General features: G+C 40.8%; 3 protein-coding genes across 5 annotated transcripts in view; 2 read left to right on the forward strand and 1 right to left on the reverse strand.

Moving 5' to 3' along the window:
* LOC127962242 (lysophospholipid acyltransferase LPCAT4) overlaps positions 1-797 on the forward strand; it is a 75,095-nt gene extending 74,298 nt beyond the window's left edge. The window contains exon 14 of one of the 3 annotated variants that reach the window (XR_008154538.1): positions 315-797. Coding sequence is in view for 2 of the 3 variants with exons in the window: in XM_052561783.1 (XP_052417743.1) it covers positions 15-178 (164 nt within the window). In the remaining variant the exon portion in view is untranslated. Of the gene's footprint in view, positions 1-14 lie in introns of all 3 variants that reach the window. The other 2 variants (XM_052561786.1, XM_052561783.1) reach the window with 2 other exon arrangements.
* The window catches only part of LOC127962282 (H/ACA ribonucleoprotein complex subunit 3), a 78,904-nt gene extending 67,357 nt beyond the window's left edge, over positions 1-11,547 (forward strand). Inside the window, exon 3 of the mRNA XM_052561838.1 lies at positions 11,371-11,547. The gene's annotated coding sequence lies outside the window, so the exon portion shown is untranslated. The remainder of the gene's footprint in view (positions 1-11,370) is intronic.
* Positions 11,548-15,725: 4,178 nt separating this feature from the next.
* Positions 15,726-17,698, reverse strand: LOC127962286 (macrophage mannose receptor 1-like). Its single transcript, XM_052561842.1, has 4 exons — positions 17,662-17,698; positions 17,216-17,569; positions 16,619-16,964; positions 15,726-16,487 (listed from the first exon to the last, which is right to left on the reverse strand). The coding sequence occupies exons 1-4, from the start codon at positions 17,696-17,698 to the stop codon at positions 16,091-16,093; spliced, it is 1,134 nt and encodes a 377-aa protein (XP_052417802.1). The 3' UTR covers positions 15,726-16,090.
* Between the last annotated feature and the right edge of the window lie 2,679 nt (positions 17,699-20,377).

The raw sequence follows: 20,377 nt of genomic DNA on the forward strand, positions 1-20,377 counted from the left end.
TTCATCTCATAAAGCTTCTCTGCAGGACTTATTGACGACGCATCCAGTTTATCGCAGAGTCTTCACCGAGTATCTCCACTCCAGCGGACTGGCAGACGGAAAACACAATGGGATTCCCAACGGAAACACCAACAGGGTTTATAACCATTACGGAGCGACCGATACGAAGACCAACTGAGGTTTCATAGCAATACTGGGACGAACATCTGAAATATTAAACATCATACCCCAAGCCAAGTGTTAGTTCTCGTTCAGTCTGACTGCACATATGTTAACTATTATGATCTGAGCGTGAGCTGAGAATGTAGTTCGAGGTTACCTTTACGTGATTTCTTTCTTGAGTGTTACTGTTTTCTGCGCTGGGAATTATATTGTGAAAATATAGCACAACTACTACAGATACAGTACAGATGCCTTTATATATAAATATATTTTATCATGAAGTCCGAAGGATCTGTTTGTGTATTAAAATGTTTATATTTTTGTCATTTTAAGCTTTGTTTATTGGAAAAACCCAAGGCGTACTGTACTGAGAAGGATTTCTGCTGAAGTGTCATATTTTATACTTTAATATATTAACATTCTTAAATGAGGACTTTATTTGGTGTTTTGTTTTTTATGGTTTATTAGTGTCAAGTGCTCTTTCATCTTTTCTGAAACGTTTGTCGCTTGTACATTGAGTTTCGGTCACGTCTATTTGCAATCGTTGATACACTTCTGTCTTGCGATGAAAATCACAATGTAAATCTACTCTTTTCACGTTAATTTTGATTAAATCAGTTTCTTGTCAAACAATCTTTCGTCTTGTATGTTGTCTCTTGTGTTTTTTATGTTTGTTTGTTTGCATTATTTTCCTTAATCGTGTCTGATTTCTTCAGGGTTTTCTGTTTAATACAAATGTTTCTCATTCTCTGGGAATCGTTGGGAATGTCCGAATCAATTTGGTTGCCTTTTGCACTTCTTTCGTTTTCCAGATTTGGTCTGTTTCTTATCTGGAGATCTTCAGGAGATCTGTCACGGAGTGACTGTGACGGGGCGGAACCAAAAATGAGGAAGATTAGTTCCGCCCGGACCATATATCGCAAACACCGCCGCTTCCGGGAACGCCGGCGAACCCACCCTTACGAAAAATAACCATGGTTTTATTATAGTAAAACTGTAGTAACCCATGGTTTTTTGGCGTATTGGCTGCCATTTGTAAAACCACAGATTTACTACAAATACCATGGTTAAACTATGGTAAATATATCGCAAAACCATGGTTAATTTGTGGTTACCATGGTTTAACTACAGTAACCATGGTTACACATAAATAGGGCATCAGAAACACAGTGGCGGGAGAAAAAATGGCGGCAGCATCAGCAGGCCGAGATCGGAAAAATAGTAGTCGGAAGTTTACAGAAAAAACAAGTTCTGTGAATGGATCAGAGGTAGGTAATGCTAGTTGGGCTGATATGGACTGTAATGATGAGAGGGATGAGGAGAATGAGGGGGAAGTAGGGAGATGGATGCAAATTAATCAAGGCAAAGGGAGTAAAAGAGTTAGAAGTGATATTGAAGAGAAATCGGAAAATGAAGATGACGAGATAGAGGAAAAACCTAACAATTACACAATCATAGTAAGATTTAATGAGAAATCGCAGAGTGACATGAAGAAAATTAACCCATTTACGTTGACAGCAGCCTTGGCAAATAAAGTGGGAGAAATAATATACGCAAAGGTGTTAAATGATGGTAATATACTGATAAGATGTGCAAATGAAAATTGAGAAAGCTCTTAGAATGAAAGAGATAGGGAAAATTAAGGTGGAAAGCTCAGGGAAATTGGGAGGGAAAAATGAGGTTGGAAGTAAAGGAGTCATCACAGGAGTGCCAATGAGTGTAGGAATGGAGGAATTCAAGAAGAATATCAAAGGAGGAAAAGTAATAAAAGCTCAAAGGTTGAAAACGACAAGAGAAGGAGTAAAGAAGGAAAGTGAAACAGTATTGATTGAATTTGAGGAAGACAATATGCCAAAGAAGGTGTTCCTGGGTTTTTTGAGTTACCCAGTGAGAGTTTATGTTCCAAAACCATTGAGATGTTTTAACTGTCAAATATTTGGTCATATAGCTAGGAACTGTAAAGAACAGAGAAGATGTGCAAGATGTGCAAGATGTGTGGGGGGGGGTCACGAATATGGAATGTGTGGAGCAGGGGTACAGCCAAAGTGTTGTAATTGTGGTGGAGCTCATAATGTAGCCTATGGAGGTTGTGAGATTATGAAACGGGAGAATGAAATCCAGAAAACAAAAGTAGAAGAAAGAAGCAGTAAGCAGCAAGTATGGTAAATGGAAAGAACAAAGGTATTAACAGTCAAGGGACAATCAGGAACCAAGAGCAGGAAAAAAGATCAAATGAAAGGGTGTACATGGATAAAAGAGACTTGGTTACATTTATTGCAGGTGTTATTAATAGTACTGCGGATGTTAAATCTAAAAACGACAAAATTCAGCTAGTCGTTAAAGCAGCGGTGAACCATCTTGGATTAATAGGACTGACGTGGGAAGAGGTGAGGGAGAACCTTGCCATTCAGTCAAGTCAGGATGCACCATGGATTGGTTAATCTTAATTATGGTAATCCTCCTACAATGGAATGCCAGGAGTTTACTGGGTAATGGTCAGGAATTTAAACACTTCATTAAAACATTGGCAGTGAAACCAGACATTATCTGTATTCAAGAAACATGGCTGAAACCTAACCTGGATTTTATAATTTATGAATATTTAGGGATAAGGAAAGATAGAGATGTTGGGAAAGGCGGAGGTTGCGCTACTTTTATCAAGCAAGGAATTCCATATAGACAACTGGGTGTGGGAGATGAGCAGGAATGCATAATGGTGGAAATATGGGATAAGGGGGAGGAAATGGTCTTAATTAATTATTACAACCCCTGCAAAAGTTTGGATCTGAATAAACTATTGACAATACAAGGTCAAGACAAAAATAAAGTGATATGGTGTGCAGACTTTAATGCTCACAGCACAGTGTCAGGAGGTTATCATACTGACTCAAATGGAAGGGTAATTGAAGAGCTGATGGAGGATAGGAATTTAGTGTGTATGAATGATGGTAGGGGTACGAGAATTAATGTAAATTCTGGGAAAGAATCAGCAATAGATCTTACCTTAGTATCTAATACATTAGCTGGTTTTGGTAACTGGGAGGTGTGGACAAGTGATACAATTGGTAGTGATCATTACCCAGTGGTTTGTTCAATTGGAGAAAGAGGGGAAGAAAGTCCAGGTGATGGAAGTCCGAAGTGGATATTTGAGAAGGCAGATTTGGAACAAGTTTCAGATATTGAATGAGGAGGCGATAATGAGGATGGAGATATCTGAAGATGTCGATGAATTGAATAATCAGTTTACATCAGCAGTTATAATAGCAGCAGAGAGTTCAATTCCAAAAAGTAAAAAAAGAAGGAAGAGGAAATTGGTACCATGGTGGACAGAGGAATGTCAGCAGGCAGTAAGGGATAGGGATAGGAATAAAGCATTCAGATTAGTCAAAAGAACCCATAATATGCAACATTTAATCCAGTACAAGAAAGCTCAGGCTGTAGTGAGAAGAACAGTACGACAGGCTAAGAGGGCTAGTTGGAGGACCTTTTGTGATGGGATAGGTAGAACAACTTCAGTGGGTGAAGTATGGGGAATGATAAAGAGGATGGGAGGAGATAGAAGGGAATGGGAATATCCGGTTATAGTAACTGAGGAAGGTTTAGCAGGATAAAATAGGGAAAAAGCAGAGAGTATGGTCAAAGCATTTGGTATGGTACATAGTTCAGAAAACTTATCAGAGGAAGAAAGAAGGAGAAGAGAGTGGAAAATAAGTCAATATTCAGCGATTTTAGAAAGGAAGAAGAGAGTAGATAGTGTAATTGATGAACCTTTTACAATGGAAGAAATGAAGAGAGCAATAAGAATGTCAAGATCATCATCACCGGGGAAAGATAAGGTATGCTATGTGATGTTAAAACATTTAGGAGAAAGTGCACTTTTGAAATTGTTGCATCTGTAAAATAGAGTCTGGGAAGAGGGAAGATTGCCAAAAACATGGAAAGAAGCAGTTGTAATTCCGATAAGGAAACCTGGCAAGGATCCATCTAAACCCATCAGCTATAGACCAATAGCATTAACCTCTAATCTATGCAAAATAATGGAAAGAATGATTACAGAAAGGTTATCGTATGAGCTTGAGAAGAAGGGAAAGATAGCAAATTATCAGAGTGGGTTTAGGAAGGGTAGGAGTACTATGGATGCAGTTGTTAGACTAGAAAATGAAATAAGGAAAGCCCAGGAAAATAAAGAGGCGGTAATTTTTGCAGTATTTTTGGATATAGAAAAAGCTTACAATATGATGTGGAAGGAAGGAGTTCTAATTAAGTTACATAAGTTGGGAATTGGAGGGAGAGTCTTCAATTGGATAAAATATTTTTTGTGTGAAAGGAATATCCAAGTAAGAATAGGGTCAGAATTGTCAAATCAGTATACTGTGGAAAATGGTACACCTCAAGGTAGTGTAGTAAGCCCACTACTATTCATAATAATGATTAACAATATCTTTTTAAAGATTCCAGTAGATATAGGTAGATCACTTTTTGCAGATGATGGGGCTCTGTGGAAGAGGGGGAGAAATATGGATTATGTAGTTGGGAAAGTGCAAGGAGCTGTAGATAAAGTGGTGGAGTGGGGGAAAGAATGGGGATGTAGATTCTCAGTGGAAAAACCCAAAGTGTTTTCTTTACTAATAAAAGAATAGATGAAAGATTGAAAATAAGGATGTATGGGAAAGAAATAGAAAGAGTAGGAACATTCAAATTCTTGGGGGTTCTTTTTGATTCCCATTTAACATGGGCAGATCATATAAGAAGAATAGTGGAAAAAAGTAAAAAAGTAATAAATGTAATGAGATGCTTGACTGGTAGAGAATGGGGGGCAAGTTGCCAAGCACTGAAAATAATTTATGTGGCCCTGATAAGATCTACGGTGGACTATGGCAGTATAGTGTATTCTTCAGCAGCTAGATCCCATTTGAAACATTTGGATGTGATCCAGGCTCAGGCGTTGAGATTGTGTAGTGGAGCTTTTAAGACATCGCCTGTCTCAGCTATTCAGGTAGAGGTAGGAGAGATGCCATTGGAACTGAGGAGACTGCATATAATAGCAAACTACTGGGTTAACTTGCATGGGGATAATGACTCGCACCCCACAAAATAAGTGTTGAAGGAATGCTGGAGGAAAGAGGGAAGTAAAAAGGACAACTTTGGTTATTTGGGGAACAAAACAGCAAAAGGGCTTGGGGTATCTGATATGAAAATCAGCTCTTCAATAGTACATCCAGTCATAGCCCCATGGAAGATGAGATGTCCAGAGGTAGATTGGTATTTGTTAGAGGTGAAAAGGAAAGAAGAAAGTGCTGATCTGGTTGGGGTGTTTAATGATTATATTACTGAAGTATATAAAAACTTTACTCAAATATATACAGATGGCACTAAGAACCCTGAAACAGGGGTAACAGGAATGGGTGTGGTGGTTCAAGCAAGAGGAATTGAAATCAATAGAAAAACATCTAATTATTTAGCAGTATGTACAGTGGAGATGGTGGCAATTTTAGTTGCTTTACGTTGGGTGGAAAAAGAAAAAATTAGCAAAGTCATAATATGTTCAGACTCAGCTTCAGCTCTAGTTAGTTTAATATCGTTCCATTCAAATCGACAGGATATTTTATTTGAAATTCTCTATTCAGTTACAAGAATAACACACCAAGGTGGACTGGTTACTTTTTTTTGGGTTCCGGCGCACATAGGAGTGGAGGGCAATGAAAAAGTGGACAAGGTTGCAAAGAAGGCATTAAAGAAGGAACATGTAGAAATGCAAATAAGAATCAGTAAAGCAGAAGTAAAATGTATAATCTGGGAAAAGATTAACCAAAAATGGCAAGAACTGTGGGATAGTGAGGAGAAAGGGAGACTTTTATACTATATCCAAAAGAGTATTAAAGTAAATAAGGTAGGAGGTGGAGATAGAAAATAGGAAATGGTACTTGCGAGACTAAGGCTGGGACACTGTGCTCTAAATAAAACATTAAGAATAGTGGGGAAACATCAGACGGGTATGTGTGAGGAATGTCAGGAAGAGGAATCGGTGGAACATGTAATTCTACATTGTAGGAAATATCAGAGGGAGAGGGGGATAATGGATAACAGATTTAAAGAACAAGGGGTGCAGAAACTCACTTTAAAAACAGTACTTATTATGAATGACAGAGCACAGGTGAGAGAATTGTTGGTTTTTTTAAAGGATACTGGGCTTTATTATAGGATATAAAGGGTTTCCCCCCTTCCCCCCCCCTTTTTTTTCCTTTTTTTTCTGGATATTATAGATTATACTGTAAACCTACTGACTGATCCACACTCCGGAACAGAAGGTGGCGGTAATGCACCATTAAGCTGGATGCCAACTGCCGTTTAAAAAAATAAAAAGGAAGAAGGAAGTGGTTGGTGATTCCCAGTAGTTATTGTGGGTGCAACGGAGCGGAGGAGAGAGTTGAAGAGAGAGTGTATGGTGTACTGTGGAGCTTGGGCAAAGAGAGATACACACACAGGGCTGAGTATACGAATATCTTTATTGGAGCATTGTGTTCAGATGCATTGTGTGATGTGAAGTTAACACCCATTGAAGATCTGCTAGGATTGCAGGAAGGAGGTCGTGCTGCCAGTTGTGCCGGATGTCGGTTATCTGGAAGAGAAGTGGAAAGATCCAGTGTTAATGAAGTGTGAGTACACTGAAATATTCGTCGTGTCAACAGTTACTTTGCAAGTGTGGAATATCCATATACCTCTTGTGAGTTGTGACCAGTGTGAGCGGCCCCAACGTAATAGGATTGGTGGGTGAGCCGGGACCAGCAAAAAAAGGAGTCTGGTGCCTTGTCGTGGCTGTGACGTTTCCTCTGGCCGTCTGTTGCATCGGTGCCCCCAACGTCCAGGAACTAATCCCCGGTCCTATGTGGTTTTGACCCTAATTCACTGTGAGTGTGTGGAGTGCAGTGGGTGAGTCCTTTTCTTTGCTGTGTGTACACTTGAAGTCTGCATGTCTGTGTTGTGCTGTCATGTAATCACCCTCTAGGCTGGGAGAGAACACCCTGTGGAGAAGAACGTGCACCGGTGTTGTGAGACGACCGTCTTTTATATACATGCCCGCTCGTGGCTTTGGACCCCTACTCCGCCGAGTGGTGACGTGTCAACAATAGCAAGTAAGGAACAGTGTGCATATTGTGGGGGGGGACGACTGAGAGAAGTGTTGGCTGCTATATGAACATCCAGCTGTGTAGCCCTTGTGTATGAATACCTGTTTGTGGAGTGCTTTCAGAGGTTCGCCTCTGTCCAGATCTCTGGTCCGTTGTCTGGAAGAGAGGAGAGGGAAGCGTTCGAGTCATTCCTGAGGTACATACCTGGTGGCACAAACCCACCTGAAGTCACCCAGCGTGGTGGCACCAGCCGAGGCCGTGTAAGGCCCAACGTGCAGCAACTTCAATCTGTACTCCTATCCACTCTTGGTCAAATTCGAGAGGTGGTGCGTCCTTCTCCATATATTCACTGAAGCTAAGTAAATTTGTGAAGGAACTCTGTCTGTCTGTTACCAGTCCTACAGGTCTGAGCTTGAGGCTCTGAGTCGTCGTGGGAGAGTTTCCACGGTTGGAGGTGACAGTGTTGAGTGTTGGTCTGGGAAGTCTGCCCCGGTGAGGAAGACCACAGTTGTCGTGACAAAAATTGGATGACGAGTAATTTCTTACTGCTAAATTCAGAAAAAACAGAGGTGTTAATCATAGGGCCTAAAAACTCTACTTGTAATAACCTAGAACACTGTCTAAGACTTGATGGTTGCTCTGTCAATTCTTCGTCATCAGTTAGGAACCTAGGTGTGCTACTTGATCGCAATCTTTCCTTAGAAAGCCACGTTTCTAGCATTTGTAAAACTGCATTTTTCCATCTCAAAAATATATCTAAATTACGGCCTATGCTCTCAATGTCAAATGCAGAAATGTTAATCCATGCATTTATGACTTCAAGGTTAGACTACTGTAATGCTTTATTGGGTGGTTGTTCTGCACGCTTGGTAAACAAACTACAGCTAGTCCAAAATGCAGCAGCAAGAGTTCTTACTAGAACCAGGAAGTATGACCATATTAGCCCGGTCCTGTCCACACTGCACTGGCTCCCTATCAAACATCGTATAGATTTTAAAATATTGCTTATTACTTATAAAGCCCTGAATGGTTTAGCACCTCAGTATTTGAATGAGCTCCTTTTACATTATACTCCTCTACGTCCGCTACGTTCTCAAAACTCAGGCAATTTGATAATACCTAGAATATCAAAATCAACTGCGGGCGGCAGATCCTTTTCCTATTTGGCGCCTAAACTCTGGAATAACCTACCTAACATTGTTCGGGAGGCAGACACACTCTTGCAGTTTAAATCTAGATTAAAGACCCATCTCTTTAACCTGGCATACACATAACATACTAATATGCTTTTAATATCCAAATCCGTTAAAGGATTTTTAGGCTGCATTAATTAGGTAAACTGGAACCGGAACACTTCACATAACACCGTACTTTCTACATCATTAGAAGAATGGCATCTACGCTAATATTTGTCTGTTTCTCTCTTGTTCCGAGGTCACCGTGGCCACCAGATCCAGTCTGTGTCCAGATCAGAGGGTCACTGCAGTCACCCGGATCCAGTACGTATCCAGACCAGATGGTGGATCAGCACCTAGAAAGGACCTCTACTGACCTGAAAGACAGCGGAGACCAGGACAACTAGAGCCCCAGATACAGATGCCCTGTAAAGACCTTGTCTCAGAGGAGCACCAGGACAAGACCACAGGAAACAGATGATTCTTCTGCACAATCTGACTTTGCTGCAGCCTGGAATTGAACTACTGGTTTCGTCTGGTCAGAGGAGAACTGGCCCCCCAACTGAGCCTGGTTTCTCCCAAGGTTTTTTTCTCCATTCTGTCACCGATGGAGTTTCGGTTCCTTGCCGCTGTCGCCTCTGGCTTGCTTAGTTGGGGTCACTTCATCTACAGCGATATCGTTGACTTGATTGCAAATTAAAACAGACACTATTTCAACTGAACAGAGATGACATCAATGAATTCAATGATGAACTGCCTTTAACTATCATTTTGCATTATTGAGACACTGTTTTCCAAATGAATGTTGTTCAGTGCTTTGACGCAATGTATTTTGTTTAAAGCACTATATAAATAAAGGTGATTGATTGATTGATATACACCCCCGAGCTGAAAAGGGCTAAAGCCTGACATCCACCTCTTCGAGGGTCTGTGAGTTGTATCCATTCAGTATTGTCCCTGTATACCCACCTGCATGCCCAGAGTAAAGCTCCAGTTGCCCCTGTATACCCCTCTGTACGTCTAAAGCTAAGAGCCAGCATATTGTCCTTGTATACTCCTCTGTACGCCCAAAGCTAAGAGCCAGCGTATTGCCCTTGTATACTTACTTGTATGCCCAGAGTCAAGCTCTAGTTGCCCTTGTATACTCATCTGTACGTCCAAAGTAAAGACCCAGTTGTCCTTCTGCATACTTACCTGTACGCCCCGAGTTTCGCGAATGTAAACATACAGCCAGTTGAACCAGAGTTGGGAGAAAGAAAATACGCTAAATAGGGATGCCAGGGACCGGTATGTGGACAAAATCGGCTCTGTTAACGTTTTGGATCCATATGAAATTTCCAACAAATAGTGGAGTACCGACGGAGACTTGTTGCCGCACGTTTGCATTACAGATATCTTCGCCTACCTTGTTTGTTTTGTGAGCGCCTACACTTCAGAATAGTTCCGAAGCTTCAAGTCAAGTCTCATGTACAGTTCACAAATGGATGGGTTCAGGAGCTGCAAATCATAGAACCCCGGAACAGCGGCACACATTATACAGTAATCCGGTAAGCTGCGCTCTACCTAGCTGCTAGTTTAGTAACCGTTAGTGCTAACAACCATTCACACATGGACTTTTAACAATGTGTTTCAAAAGTGTAGTTAGTAGCTGTCCGCCCTCCCGTTTCTTCCGGGGTTCTCACGTATTTGAGCTGTTTTCCTGTCTCTGTGTTTTTGTCCTGTCGCTGATCCTTGTCCTTCCAGCGAAACAGATGTTTTCAAAGCATCGTTTTGCTTACCTGAAAGCAACCTTAGCGTGATGTTGGGCTTTTTAAGATAGCGTGGTTGTTGTGAGAGCACGATTTCACGCCAATCTGTAACTAAAGTCACGTTAGACCTAGCTTCACAAATCGCTTAACGTTAGTTAATGCAGCAGTTTTATAGCAGAGGGATAGCAACAAAAAGATGAATGTTGAAATTTCCCGTATTTTGGATGAGTAACTCGAGAAATTTCCCTTATTTTCAATGTTGACTTAAGCTATATAAATTAATATTCAGATGTTATGGTCTCCGTAATCGCGCCTCCAAGCAGGAAAGCGGTGTAAAGTTAATCCATTCTCATTTTATTTTCCCCATGGCTATTATGTGTTGTGCTATTACACGCCACAATACAGCAACGGTTGAAAATGGTTAAAATAGATTTTTAATTCATCAAATTAAGACACACGGATGAGAGGGAGTATGTCTAAACACTGCGCAGTAGTCCGAGTGGCAGTAAAGGAGGCTTTCAACGTGGCGGCCACGCCAAGTAATGACGTCACGACGCCCAAGCCCTATTGTAATGTCAACATTAAAACTGTATTATAACGGTAGTATACGTCCAAAGTATTTTATTAGTGTATGAAAGTGTAAAACCATAGACCGTAAAAGAAATAAAATAAAATAAAACACCTTTTGTTGGTTCCCAGAATGATCTAATTTGGTTTCAAATACTCAACCGGAAGTGTTCTCTGTCTTTCGGGTGCTACTGTATGATTATCATTGTGATTTAAGCAATAATTAATAACATTAAAGATATATACATTTCGAAAACATAACACCATGCGTTTTAATAATGAGTGGTATTTTATTGTACAGTTTCTGAAAGATCACTGGGATCTTGAGCATCTTTTGGTATTGTTTTGTTGTTATTGTATGCAGCTTCAGCTGTGTAATGAAGAAGTACAGTGTTGTGGCATGTTTTAAATGAATGATTTCTCTGTGTTTTTCTGCAGAAAGTGGACCCGAGCGGTCAGCCCACCAGCTCGGCTCATCCGGCACGCTTCTCACCAGACGACAAGTTCTCCAGACACCGAGTGACCATCAAGAAGCGCTTCGGCCTGCTGCTGACCCAACAGCCCCGACCCGTGCTCTGAGACCATCATCATCATCATCATCATCATGATGACCCGTGCTCTGAGACGACCTGTTCCTCTCTAACAGACTGACCATCAGTGCTCTTCACACAGCTCACTCCTCTCGACTGAATCATGTCATGTTTACTCTCTCATCTACAAACACACTGCTATCTCTGTTTATTCAATTAAATACATGTCATAAAATTACACACAGATGTGAGAAATTAATATTTTCAAAATGTATAAACATTGAGTGTTTGATAATGTCTAAATATATAATGCAATGCAAAACATAAATTAAATAAGCTATTATGTCCAGTAAAACTACAGCAATTAGACTAGAGCTGAATACATGAAGGCTATGTTTATTAAACACATACGGGCATCTAGTGGTAAAACCATAACATTACAAACACCAAACACTGGTGATTGTGTGTGGTTGATCCTCCATAAATCTAGAATCTAGAAACATGGGACAAAAGAGTTCTTCAAACTGAGTATTCACGTGTGTGTGTGTGTGTGTGTGAGAGAGAGAGAGAGAGAGAGAGAGAATCAGACGTTTCACCTTACAGGTGGATTCATTTACTCTATTTTCTAACTCAATAGGCCTATCTCTCAAATGTATCCCATGGTAGAATCGCAGCTGTCTCTTTATGAATGACTGGAATATTCTTGTGAAGTGATAAAGAGGTGTCCTGGGAGTTAAATATAGTGATCAGGGGTTAGATGCTCTATAGCAGGAATGGGCCAGCATTTGTTCTACTTTATACCAAAGGGCAAGTTTACTAGTCCACTTCCACACACTTTTTACATAATTTCACTCAATTTCCTTTTTATTGAAGGGATTTAAAGCAGAATTAATGTAGTTTGTTTTTAAAGATTTTATTAACTATACAACTTGTGCAGTTAGTTTAATTGAGAAGGGAAGCTTTGTTGTCAGTTGACAGCAGTATCACTCCAACAGATAAACATCTCAACTGCATTAACTGTAAATTTGCATCAAACAAATGTCCAGAGGTCCTATCTTTTATTACAAAACATTCTCAGAACAACATAAGAGGACAGTTAAAAATAAATGAATAAATAGTTATTCCAAATGGAACCATAAAATAACTGCAGGTTTTTTAAGATAAAATTTAAGAGCTCTAAAGACCTGCACTTACGATTTCAGCTTTTAAACATATTTTATGAAAAGGGGAGAGTCGAGTATCAATTATTATATTAATTTCAACAGGCTATTATTAATCTATTATATTAAATTACATAAATATATCTTAATATATGATCAGATCTTTAACAACTAAGTCCATCAGTGGCTCTTTAGCTTATTGGAGGTTCCCAATGTGACAAATTAGCCCATAGTGTGAAAACAAAAGGAACGGTTGTATCTATATCTACATGAATCTACACTCACGGTTGCTGCAGATGAAAAAGCTGGGTCTCAGTGTGTCATTTTAACGTTTTTCTGTGTGGTAGAAAAAGCTTAACCTGCATTAGTGCATTGCATTCATGGCCTTACTGCTTTATTAATGGTATTGTTATTAATAAGGTTATTACTATTGTCACTGGTCTAGTACATTAAGCCACATTAAGGGTTTTAGAATGTCCCAAAACCTGTGAGAAATATAAGCACTGACTGAGTATTGAGTCTAAATTCAGTAAAACTGTAGGGATTCATTGTCCTCTTGTATTATCAGATGGGCACTACATTAATACAGATAACTTGACTCAGTATCACAGGCTGATGACGTAACAATTTAATTTTTTAATTTTTTACGTTTGTTTGAGATTAATATCATACTAGGATCAGACAGACCGCTGACTAAATTATAAGTTTTTGTAATTTTGTCAAGTTTATTTTTAAATACCAAATTTATTCACATTTGAGTGTTCCAAGAAATATGCTCCACTAATCTGTTGATAATCATATTAAGAGTCAAATCTTCAACCTTTTTTCCTACAATGCTTGTCTAGCTAATTTATATTAAGTGGGGGGCTATTTCATGCATACTGTGTTTTTTACACTGTTAAAGAGTTGGATTCCCATGCTAAACATAGACAAAGTTTAAAAAATTAATTTGTACGTTTGAAGGAGTATTTCTTTTCCAAAAATACTCCTTCCGGTTTGTCACAAGTTTGGGAAAGTTTTTTTTGAGTATGGCTCTGTGTGACATTGGATGGAGCGGAATTTCCTTATATGGGTCCTGAGGCACTTCTGCCGGAAGAGCGCGCTCTCCCGTATAGCAGAGCACTGAGAGCACAACAGACTTCACTGATCAGAGCGAGAGCGTCACGAAAAGTCACAAAAGAAGTGTGTTTTTGGTTGCCAGGGCAAGACAACCCTGCACAGATTACCCAAAAAAAAACAGCATTAAGGGACCAGTGGATGGAGTTTATTTTTACAGAGCATCAACGGAGTTGTGCAAGTGTTTTTGTTTGTTCCCTGCATTTCTAAAACGCCTCCAGCCTGTCGTGTTTTTCCGGGAAAAATCGGTACAGACTATCTTTCTCTTATGAATATAATAAAACTAAAGACTTTTTGGCGTTATGAAGGATGCAGTACTACTCTATAGGTAGATTAACAGGATATTGAGTGAAAACGAGCATTTCACCCCCCCCCCCCCCCCCCCCTTTAAGATCTCCAAAAACAAGTACTTCAGTTGCATTTAAAACGTTTTAATAATTCTTCTAGACTGTCTCTCTTTTCCAAAACATGTGTAGTAAATCTTGGGACTTCAACCATGCTAGTAAAAAAATTATCAGCTTTCACTTAAGCATAAAAAATATAGGTTAAACCCAGTTCTGATTTAACCACTTTTCAGTATAATTGGAATGTCCTCCAAAAATTCCTTGTGCATGATTAACAGTTTGAAAGAACAAGTTCTGATGTTGTTCAGAGGAAACACGCACTTGATGTATTTATCATTAGAGTAAAAGTGTCTGGAATCAGAGAGAGAGTAAAGCAGGTTTGGTGAGTGTGCACCTGCATGACCCTAAGGGGGCAGCAAATACAGAAAACCTTTATTAATATCTCTGATAGATACCCAAGTCATGTTTTGTAAGTAAAAAAAAAAAAAAAAGGTTACATATACACTACCAGTAACATGTTTTGAACAGTAAGATTTGTATTGTTTTTTAAATAAATCTCTTCTGCATTTATTTGATCCAAAATACTGCAGAAGCAGTGTCGGGGTGTGGGCTAGACAGAGGACTCAGATGCAGAGTAGTGAAAAGGATAATATTTTATTCTCACCAAAAAACACAAAATAACATAAACAATAATTAAATGCTCAGGTGCACACAGAGATCTCTGAGCTGGCCGGCAAACTACGGACCACTCACACTGACAGATCTCCGAACTATGATCCTTAAACAGGAAAACTGAAGGTGAGACTGAAGCTTGGACACCACACAAAACACAGGCAAAGACAATCTACTCACGATGACAGAAAGAAAGGCAGAGACACATAAGGGAGTGGGGGAACGAGTGACAGGTGGGAAAGAATCAGCTCGTGATCTGCACAACCCCGCCACGATCAGCGCTGATTGCCCAGACCACCAGCTACAGAACACACAGGACAACACAGACCCCAGGGGAAGCCGTGAAGGCACCCTGCACCGTGACAGTACCCCACACCAGAAGACTCACCATGATGCTGATGAAATTAATCAATGAAAGTGTGATCCAGAATATCGCGAGCCGGAATCCAGCATCTCTCCTCCAGACCATAGCCCTCCCAGTCTACCAGGGTTTGATCTTTGAAACATGGAAAACCAGAGTAGACAACCAGACTCTCTGACCACACACTTAAAGTGGGGGCTTAGTACAGTGACTGTCCGCAGTCGCCTTATTCCTCTCGCCAGTCCGAGTGAGGGCTTCTCTGGCGATCCTCCAATTAAGGAGGCATCTCTGAATAAATGCATGCGTGGAAGGAACAACAGCATTGGATTCTTGAGAGGGAATTAAAGATGGCTGGTAGCCTAAACCACACTGGAAGGGAGACAAACCCGTAGATGAGACAGGGAAGGAGTTATGCACATACTCTACCATGGTCAACCTAGAACTCCAAGATGACAGTTCAGCAGATGACACACAGCACAGAACACTCTCCAAATCCTGGTTGGCACGCTTTGCCTGACCATTAGTCTGTGGGTGATATCCAGAGGTCAGGCTCGCAGTCGTTCCCAGCTGTCGACAGAACTCTGTCCAAAACCTAGACACAAACTGGGGTACCCTGTCAGAAACCACATGCAGGCTTTGTGTACAGAATATACTTCTTTAAAAGTGTTTAAAAACCTTTGACTGGTCGCATAATTTACAATCTCACTGTGATATCAGAGGAACATCAGGAAAGAGTCAGGAGACAAACATTTCGGCAGCAGATGAGTTTATTTGAGCTGATATTCTGTTTGGATCAAACACAAGATTTTATACCCAAACTTCATTTCTGATTTTCTATGAATAATTATATTTCATTTCTGCTGAGAAACAAGTCATTTTTACAAGAGCTGCTGCTCACAGAATCACATCAAACCAGTCACTTAATACACTAATATATGATTAAAGAGACCACACCGGATATACAGAGAGATTCCTAAAACACAGACATATATTATTTTAGTGTTTTAGACATCTAAAGAATATTAAACATTGCTGTTAAGAGCACATTATTCCATTATAATTCAAATACAGAAATACTTCTAGCAACTTCAACATGAAAGAAAATCAGAAAGACAGAGAAAAGATTCTTCACTCTGAATATCTGCTGCAGATGAAGTTGAGTTTGTGAGTCTCAGGAAGACTGATCCAGCGCTGATCTCCTCCAGACTGAACTGCTCCAGATCTCACTGTGTGTTCACAGTCCTCCTCTGATGTGCCGTTCCCTGGAGCCCAGTTCTGATAGCACACGGTATCTTCACTCACCCAGAACCAGATGCCCACAGTGCAGGAGTGACGTAAACCCAACCACACCTCCGCAGTAGACGCCAGTTTAACCACGTTCATCACACGACGCTGCATCTCTTCTGAATGAACCGAGACCAGATCCACATGATTCTGTCTGCAGTATCTCAGAGCTTCAGACCACGTCACATTCTCTCTGATCACAATCAGTTTATCTGGAAAACAAACAAAACACAAGCAGAAACTAGAGAGAGACTGATCAAAAACAACATGCAGAACAAACACTGGGGATGAATTTGTCATGTCAGACAAGTAGAGTGAACTTTAAGAGATCTGGAGGTGATGATGGAGTGTGTGTGTTTAGTGAAGATCTACTCACCTTTATAACACACAAAAGGATATTGATTGGTGCAAGAGACGTCAAACCATTTTCTCTGAGAATTAAGAGCTGTACAGTTTTCATTTCCTTCTTTATTATTAGGTTCACCAGTGTCCCAGTCTCTGAATGAAGAGTTACTCTGATCTGACCACTGCCATGAGTCTCTGAACAGACCGATCCAGATCCATGATCCAGATGAGTTATTATCACTAATGATCTGCTGAACCTGTTGATTCTCGTTCTGGTTCCTCACACTGACCAGATCAATGTGATTCTGTCTGCAGTAACTCTGAGCGTTTCTCCAACTCTTCTTCTGATCGACTAAGACAAGTTCTGTGTTTGCTTTAAGAAAAAAAAGAGAAGATTGATGAATCGGTTTGTTTATTATTCTTATGTTGATTTATGGTTTGTATCTGAACAGAAGCAGCGATGGAAACATCAGAAACATGTCATTCAGCTTGAGCTGCTTCTGAAGCTAGTGATATATTGAATATTCACAATATATTCAGGATTATTTTAAAGATTAAAAATATTTAACATGAAGTAACATCTATAAATATAGTGCTCTTATAATTGTAAATGTCTACACTCACTGTTGTTGCAGATGAAATGTCGCTCATCACTACATGACAAATCCTCAAATTTTCCATTTGACATCATACCGCAATAACTGTTTTCTGGTTGTCCTGGAGCCCAGTTCAGATAGAGCGCAGGTTCACCTGAAGACCAGTGCCATTCATCACGACCCGTCTTCTGCAGCCCAATCCAGATATTCTGAACACTTCCATCATTCACACTCTTCTTCAGCTCGTTCGTGTCGTTCATGTTGTCAGCGGTGGCCAGATCTGTGTATTTCTCTCTGCAGTATCTCTGAGCTTCAGTCCAGGTCTTCTCCTCATTTATAAAGTGATACTGACGCTGAACACATTCAGATACGGAGCAGAGAGCTGTGAAAGAGAGACGCTGCTTTAATGCTTTTCATAACAGGATCAAACCAAATGAAACTAGAAATCATGAATAAAACCACAAACACACTCACCAATGAGAAGAAGAATGAAATACAGAGTCTGGCCCATTTCTGAAGATGAAAGATATCAAAAACTCAGATGTTAAATATTCACTGATTCATTTTGGTGTTAAACATGAACAGAATATTATATATATATATATATATATATATATATATATATATATATATATATATATATATATATATATATATATATATATATATATATATATATATATATATATATATAATCTCAAAGTCTAATTCTAGTTAAAGAATGAACTTATGAGTTATTCTTACTTTAGAGGTTGTGTGTTTCTGTCCTGAGTCTGATGAGTCACTTATTCAGTGCCACATTATTTGTTTACTAGTCTAAAAAACCCTATTTCATATTCACTTCCTCTATATTTGTGTATCTGTCCATCTCTTTCCATTAATTTCCATACTTACATCTGTGTCAGTCAGTATAAGTCAATATGAAATTGAACCTTATTTAACAGAATTACATTCTTATAAATATTCTTAATTTAAATTTTGACACTAAGTGGCTATTATAATATTATTGCTCCATTCAGTTTGAAATGCATTTTTATTTTACTGTTGAGTCACTTTTAGATGGTGCTTTTTAAAACAAATAACCCACAGATGATCTGAGTGATGAGGGCTGAGATCATTAGTGAAGAAGGTGATACTGACAGCCTTTAAAACCTCTGTTTGAGGATCCAGTGTGTGAGATGAAAGAAGATCTGGGATTATTGTGAGAAGGGTTTTAGAAATTAAAAGAAAAGACAAGAGGATTATTCCCGTTCTTTTTCCTCTTCAGAGCCGAGGTCTCTGCTGGTGAAGATGAGACACAGCAGACATGAGCAACAGAGACCAGCCTCCATTAATCTGCTCATATTGTGTATTTATTACCCTGAGGTCCATTTATAATGTTAGAAAATACTCTCATCATCCAGAATAAAATACCATCATCTACTTCGGTTTCAGAATAAATGTGTCTGATGTTCTCTGTCTAGATACTCAATCTAGATACTAGACTGTGATTGAATGAAATGCAAAGATTGAACCATTGTTAAATTTTTTGATTTCATCTCTCTGTGAATATTCTAATAGTTTAGTTTCCTACTCCTGCCGTTTATTGTATTTTTTTTTGTTTTGTTTATGAGACATGAATATGTTTGCATGTAAACACATCCTCATTCATTTGTTTATGTCTACAGCACATTCACACGTTCAGGATGGACAGTATTTACATCTCTGACGTAAAACTGAAGCATAAACAATGAGCGTATTATTTCAGTCACATTTGATTAAATGTCATTCAGTATTATTAAACAAATGTTTACTGTAGTGTAGAACCTGCTTATGCAACACATTATCACTCCTAACTGACTGACACGTGGTTGTCACGGTTTACGCTGCCTGAAGGAATACGGAGCCGAGGATAAACGAAATAAGGCTTTTAATATATACAACTCATGGAGCACAGCGATAGACACACGTAAGTGAGTGAGTAGGTCACAAGTGATGGGACCCGACCAAACAGAACTGAAAGGACAAGGCTTATGTACAAAAGGATAATTGGGGAAACACAGGTGGATGGCATGACTAAATTAACAGCATGGAACACATGAGGAATAGAATAGACACACCTGGGAACTAATCAAACCAAACACGGAAAGACAGAAACTGGGTCACGGGCAAAAACACACTAAATGAGTCCAGGTGTGACAGTACTCCCCCCTCCCGGTAGGTGCGTCCTCGCACCGTAGAAACAACAGAGGGAGGCGTGGGTGGGAACTTGGGAGGAGGTTCCGGTGGAGGACGGACTCCCAGGAGGGGGCCAGCAGACAGGGACCACGGAGGAAGGAGCCAGGGAGGAGACGACGGAGGGAGGAGCCAGGGAGGAGACAGGAGCAGGAGGAGCCAGATGGTCCACCAGAGACCAGCCAGGACGGAGATCCAAGGTGGAGTCGACGGCGGGAGGAGCCATGGTGAAGGAGGGGTCGACGACACCAGGGGGCCGACAGGCGGAGACTGCACCGGTGGGTGAGGAGCCCAAGATGGAGCAGCACAGCCGCAGAGCCAGGGGGACGTCGAGGTTCCGGAGGGCCTAGGTGGAGCAGAAGGCTCAGGCGACCAAGGCGGAGGCGGGGTCCTGGCAGACCGCTGTGGAGCCGGAGCGACCGAGGATGGAGGTGGAACCGGAGGGAAGGAGGAGCCTGACAGAGCCGGAGGGATGGAAAGACGAGGTGGAACCGGAGGAGTGGAGTCCCGAGGCGGCGGATGGTCGACGACTGACCAAGGTGGAGCCGGAGGGACGAGGGAGCCCGGTGGAGCAGGTGGGATGACAGGCCACGGTGGAGACGAGGGAGCTAAGAGCCAAGGCGGAGCCGCTGGGTCGAAGGACCGAGGAGGAGTCCATGGCTCTGAGGCTGGAGGCGGAGACAGGGCCTTAACGCGCCAAGGCGGAGCTGGAGACTGGCAGTCCAGCGGCGAACCATCGCGCCCCGATGGCGCGGACTGAGGGTGAGCTGCAGGACTGACTGGCACCAGCAGGGATGACGAGGAACTGGCTGGTCTAGGAGGAGGAGAGAGGAGAAGGATGGGAGGAAGGACAGGAGGATCAGGACTGGACGGAACCAGCGAAAGTGGAGCGGAGGGACCAGCAGGTCCTGGAGGAGGTGGGAGAGGGAGGCCGGGAGGGAACACAGGAGATACAGAAGATTCAGGGCTGGGCGGA

Source organism: Carassius gibelio, chromosome B7 (genome assembly GCF_023724105.1).
Source record: "Carassius gibelio isolate Cgi1373 ecotype wild population from Czech Republic chromosome B7, carGib1.2-hapl.c, whole genome shotgun sequence".
NCBI classification, from domain to species: Eukaryota; Metazoa; Chordata; class Actinopteri; order Cypriniformes; family Cyprinidae; genus Carassius; species Carassius gibelio.

Bases quoted from the DNA above. Each gene is read 5' to 3' on its own strand.
- LOC127962286 (XM_052561842.1), bottom strand. From the start codon at position 17,698: ATGGGCCAGACTCTGTATTTCATTCTTCTTCTCATTG. The intron at 17,570-17,661 runs GTGAGTGTGTTT...TCTCTTTCACAG, and splicing joins TTTCATTCTTCTTCTCATTG to CTCTCTGCTCCGTATCTGAA. The intron at 16,965-17,215 runs GTGAGTGTAGAC...TTTTTCTTAAAG, and splicing joins ACATTTCATCTGCAACAACA to CAAACACAGAACTTGTCTTA.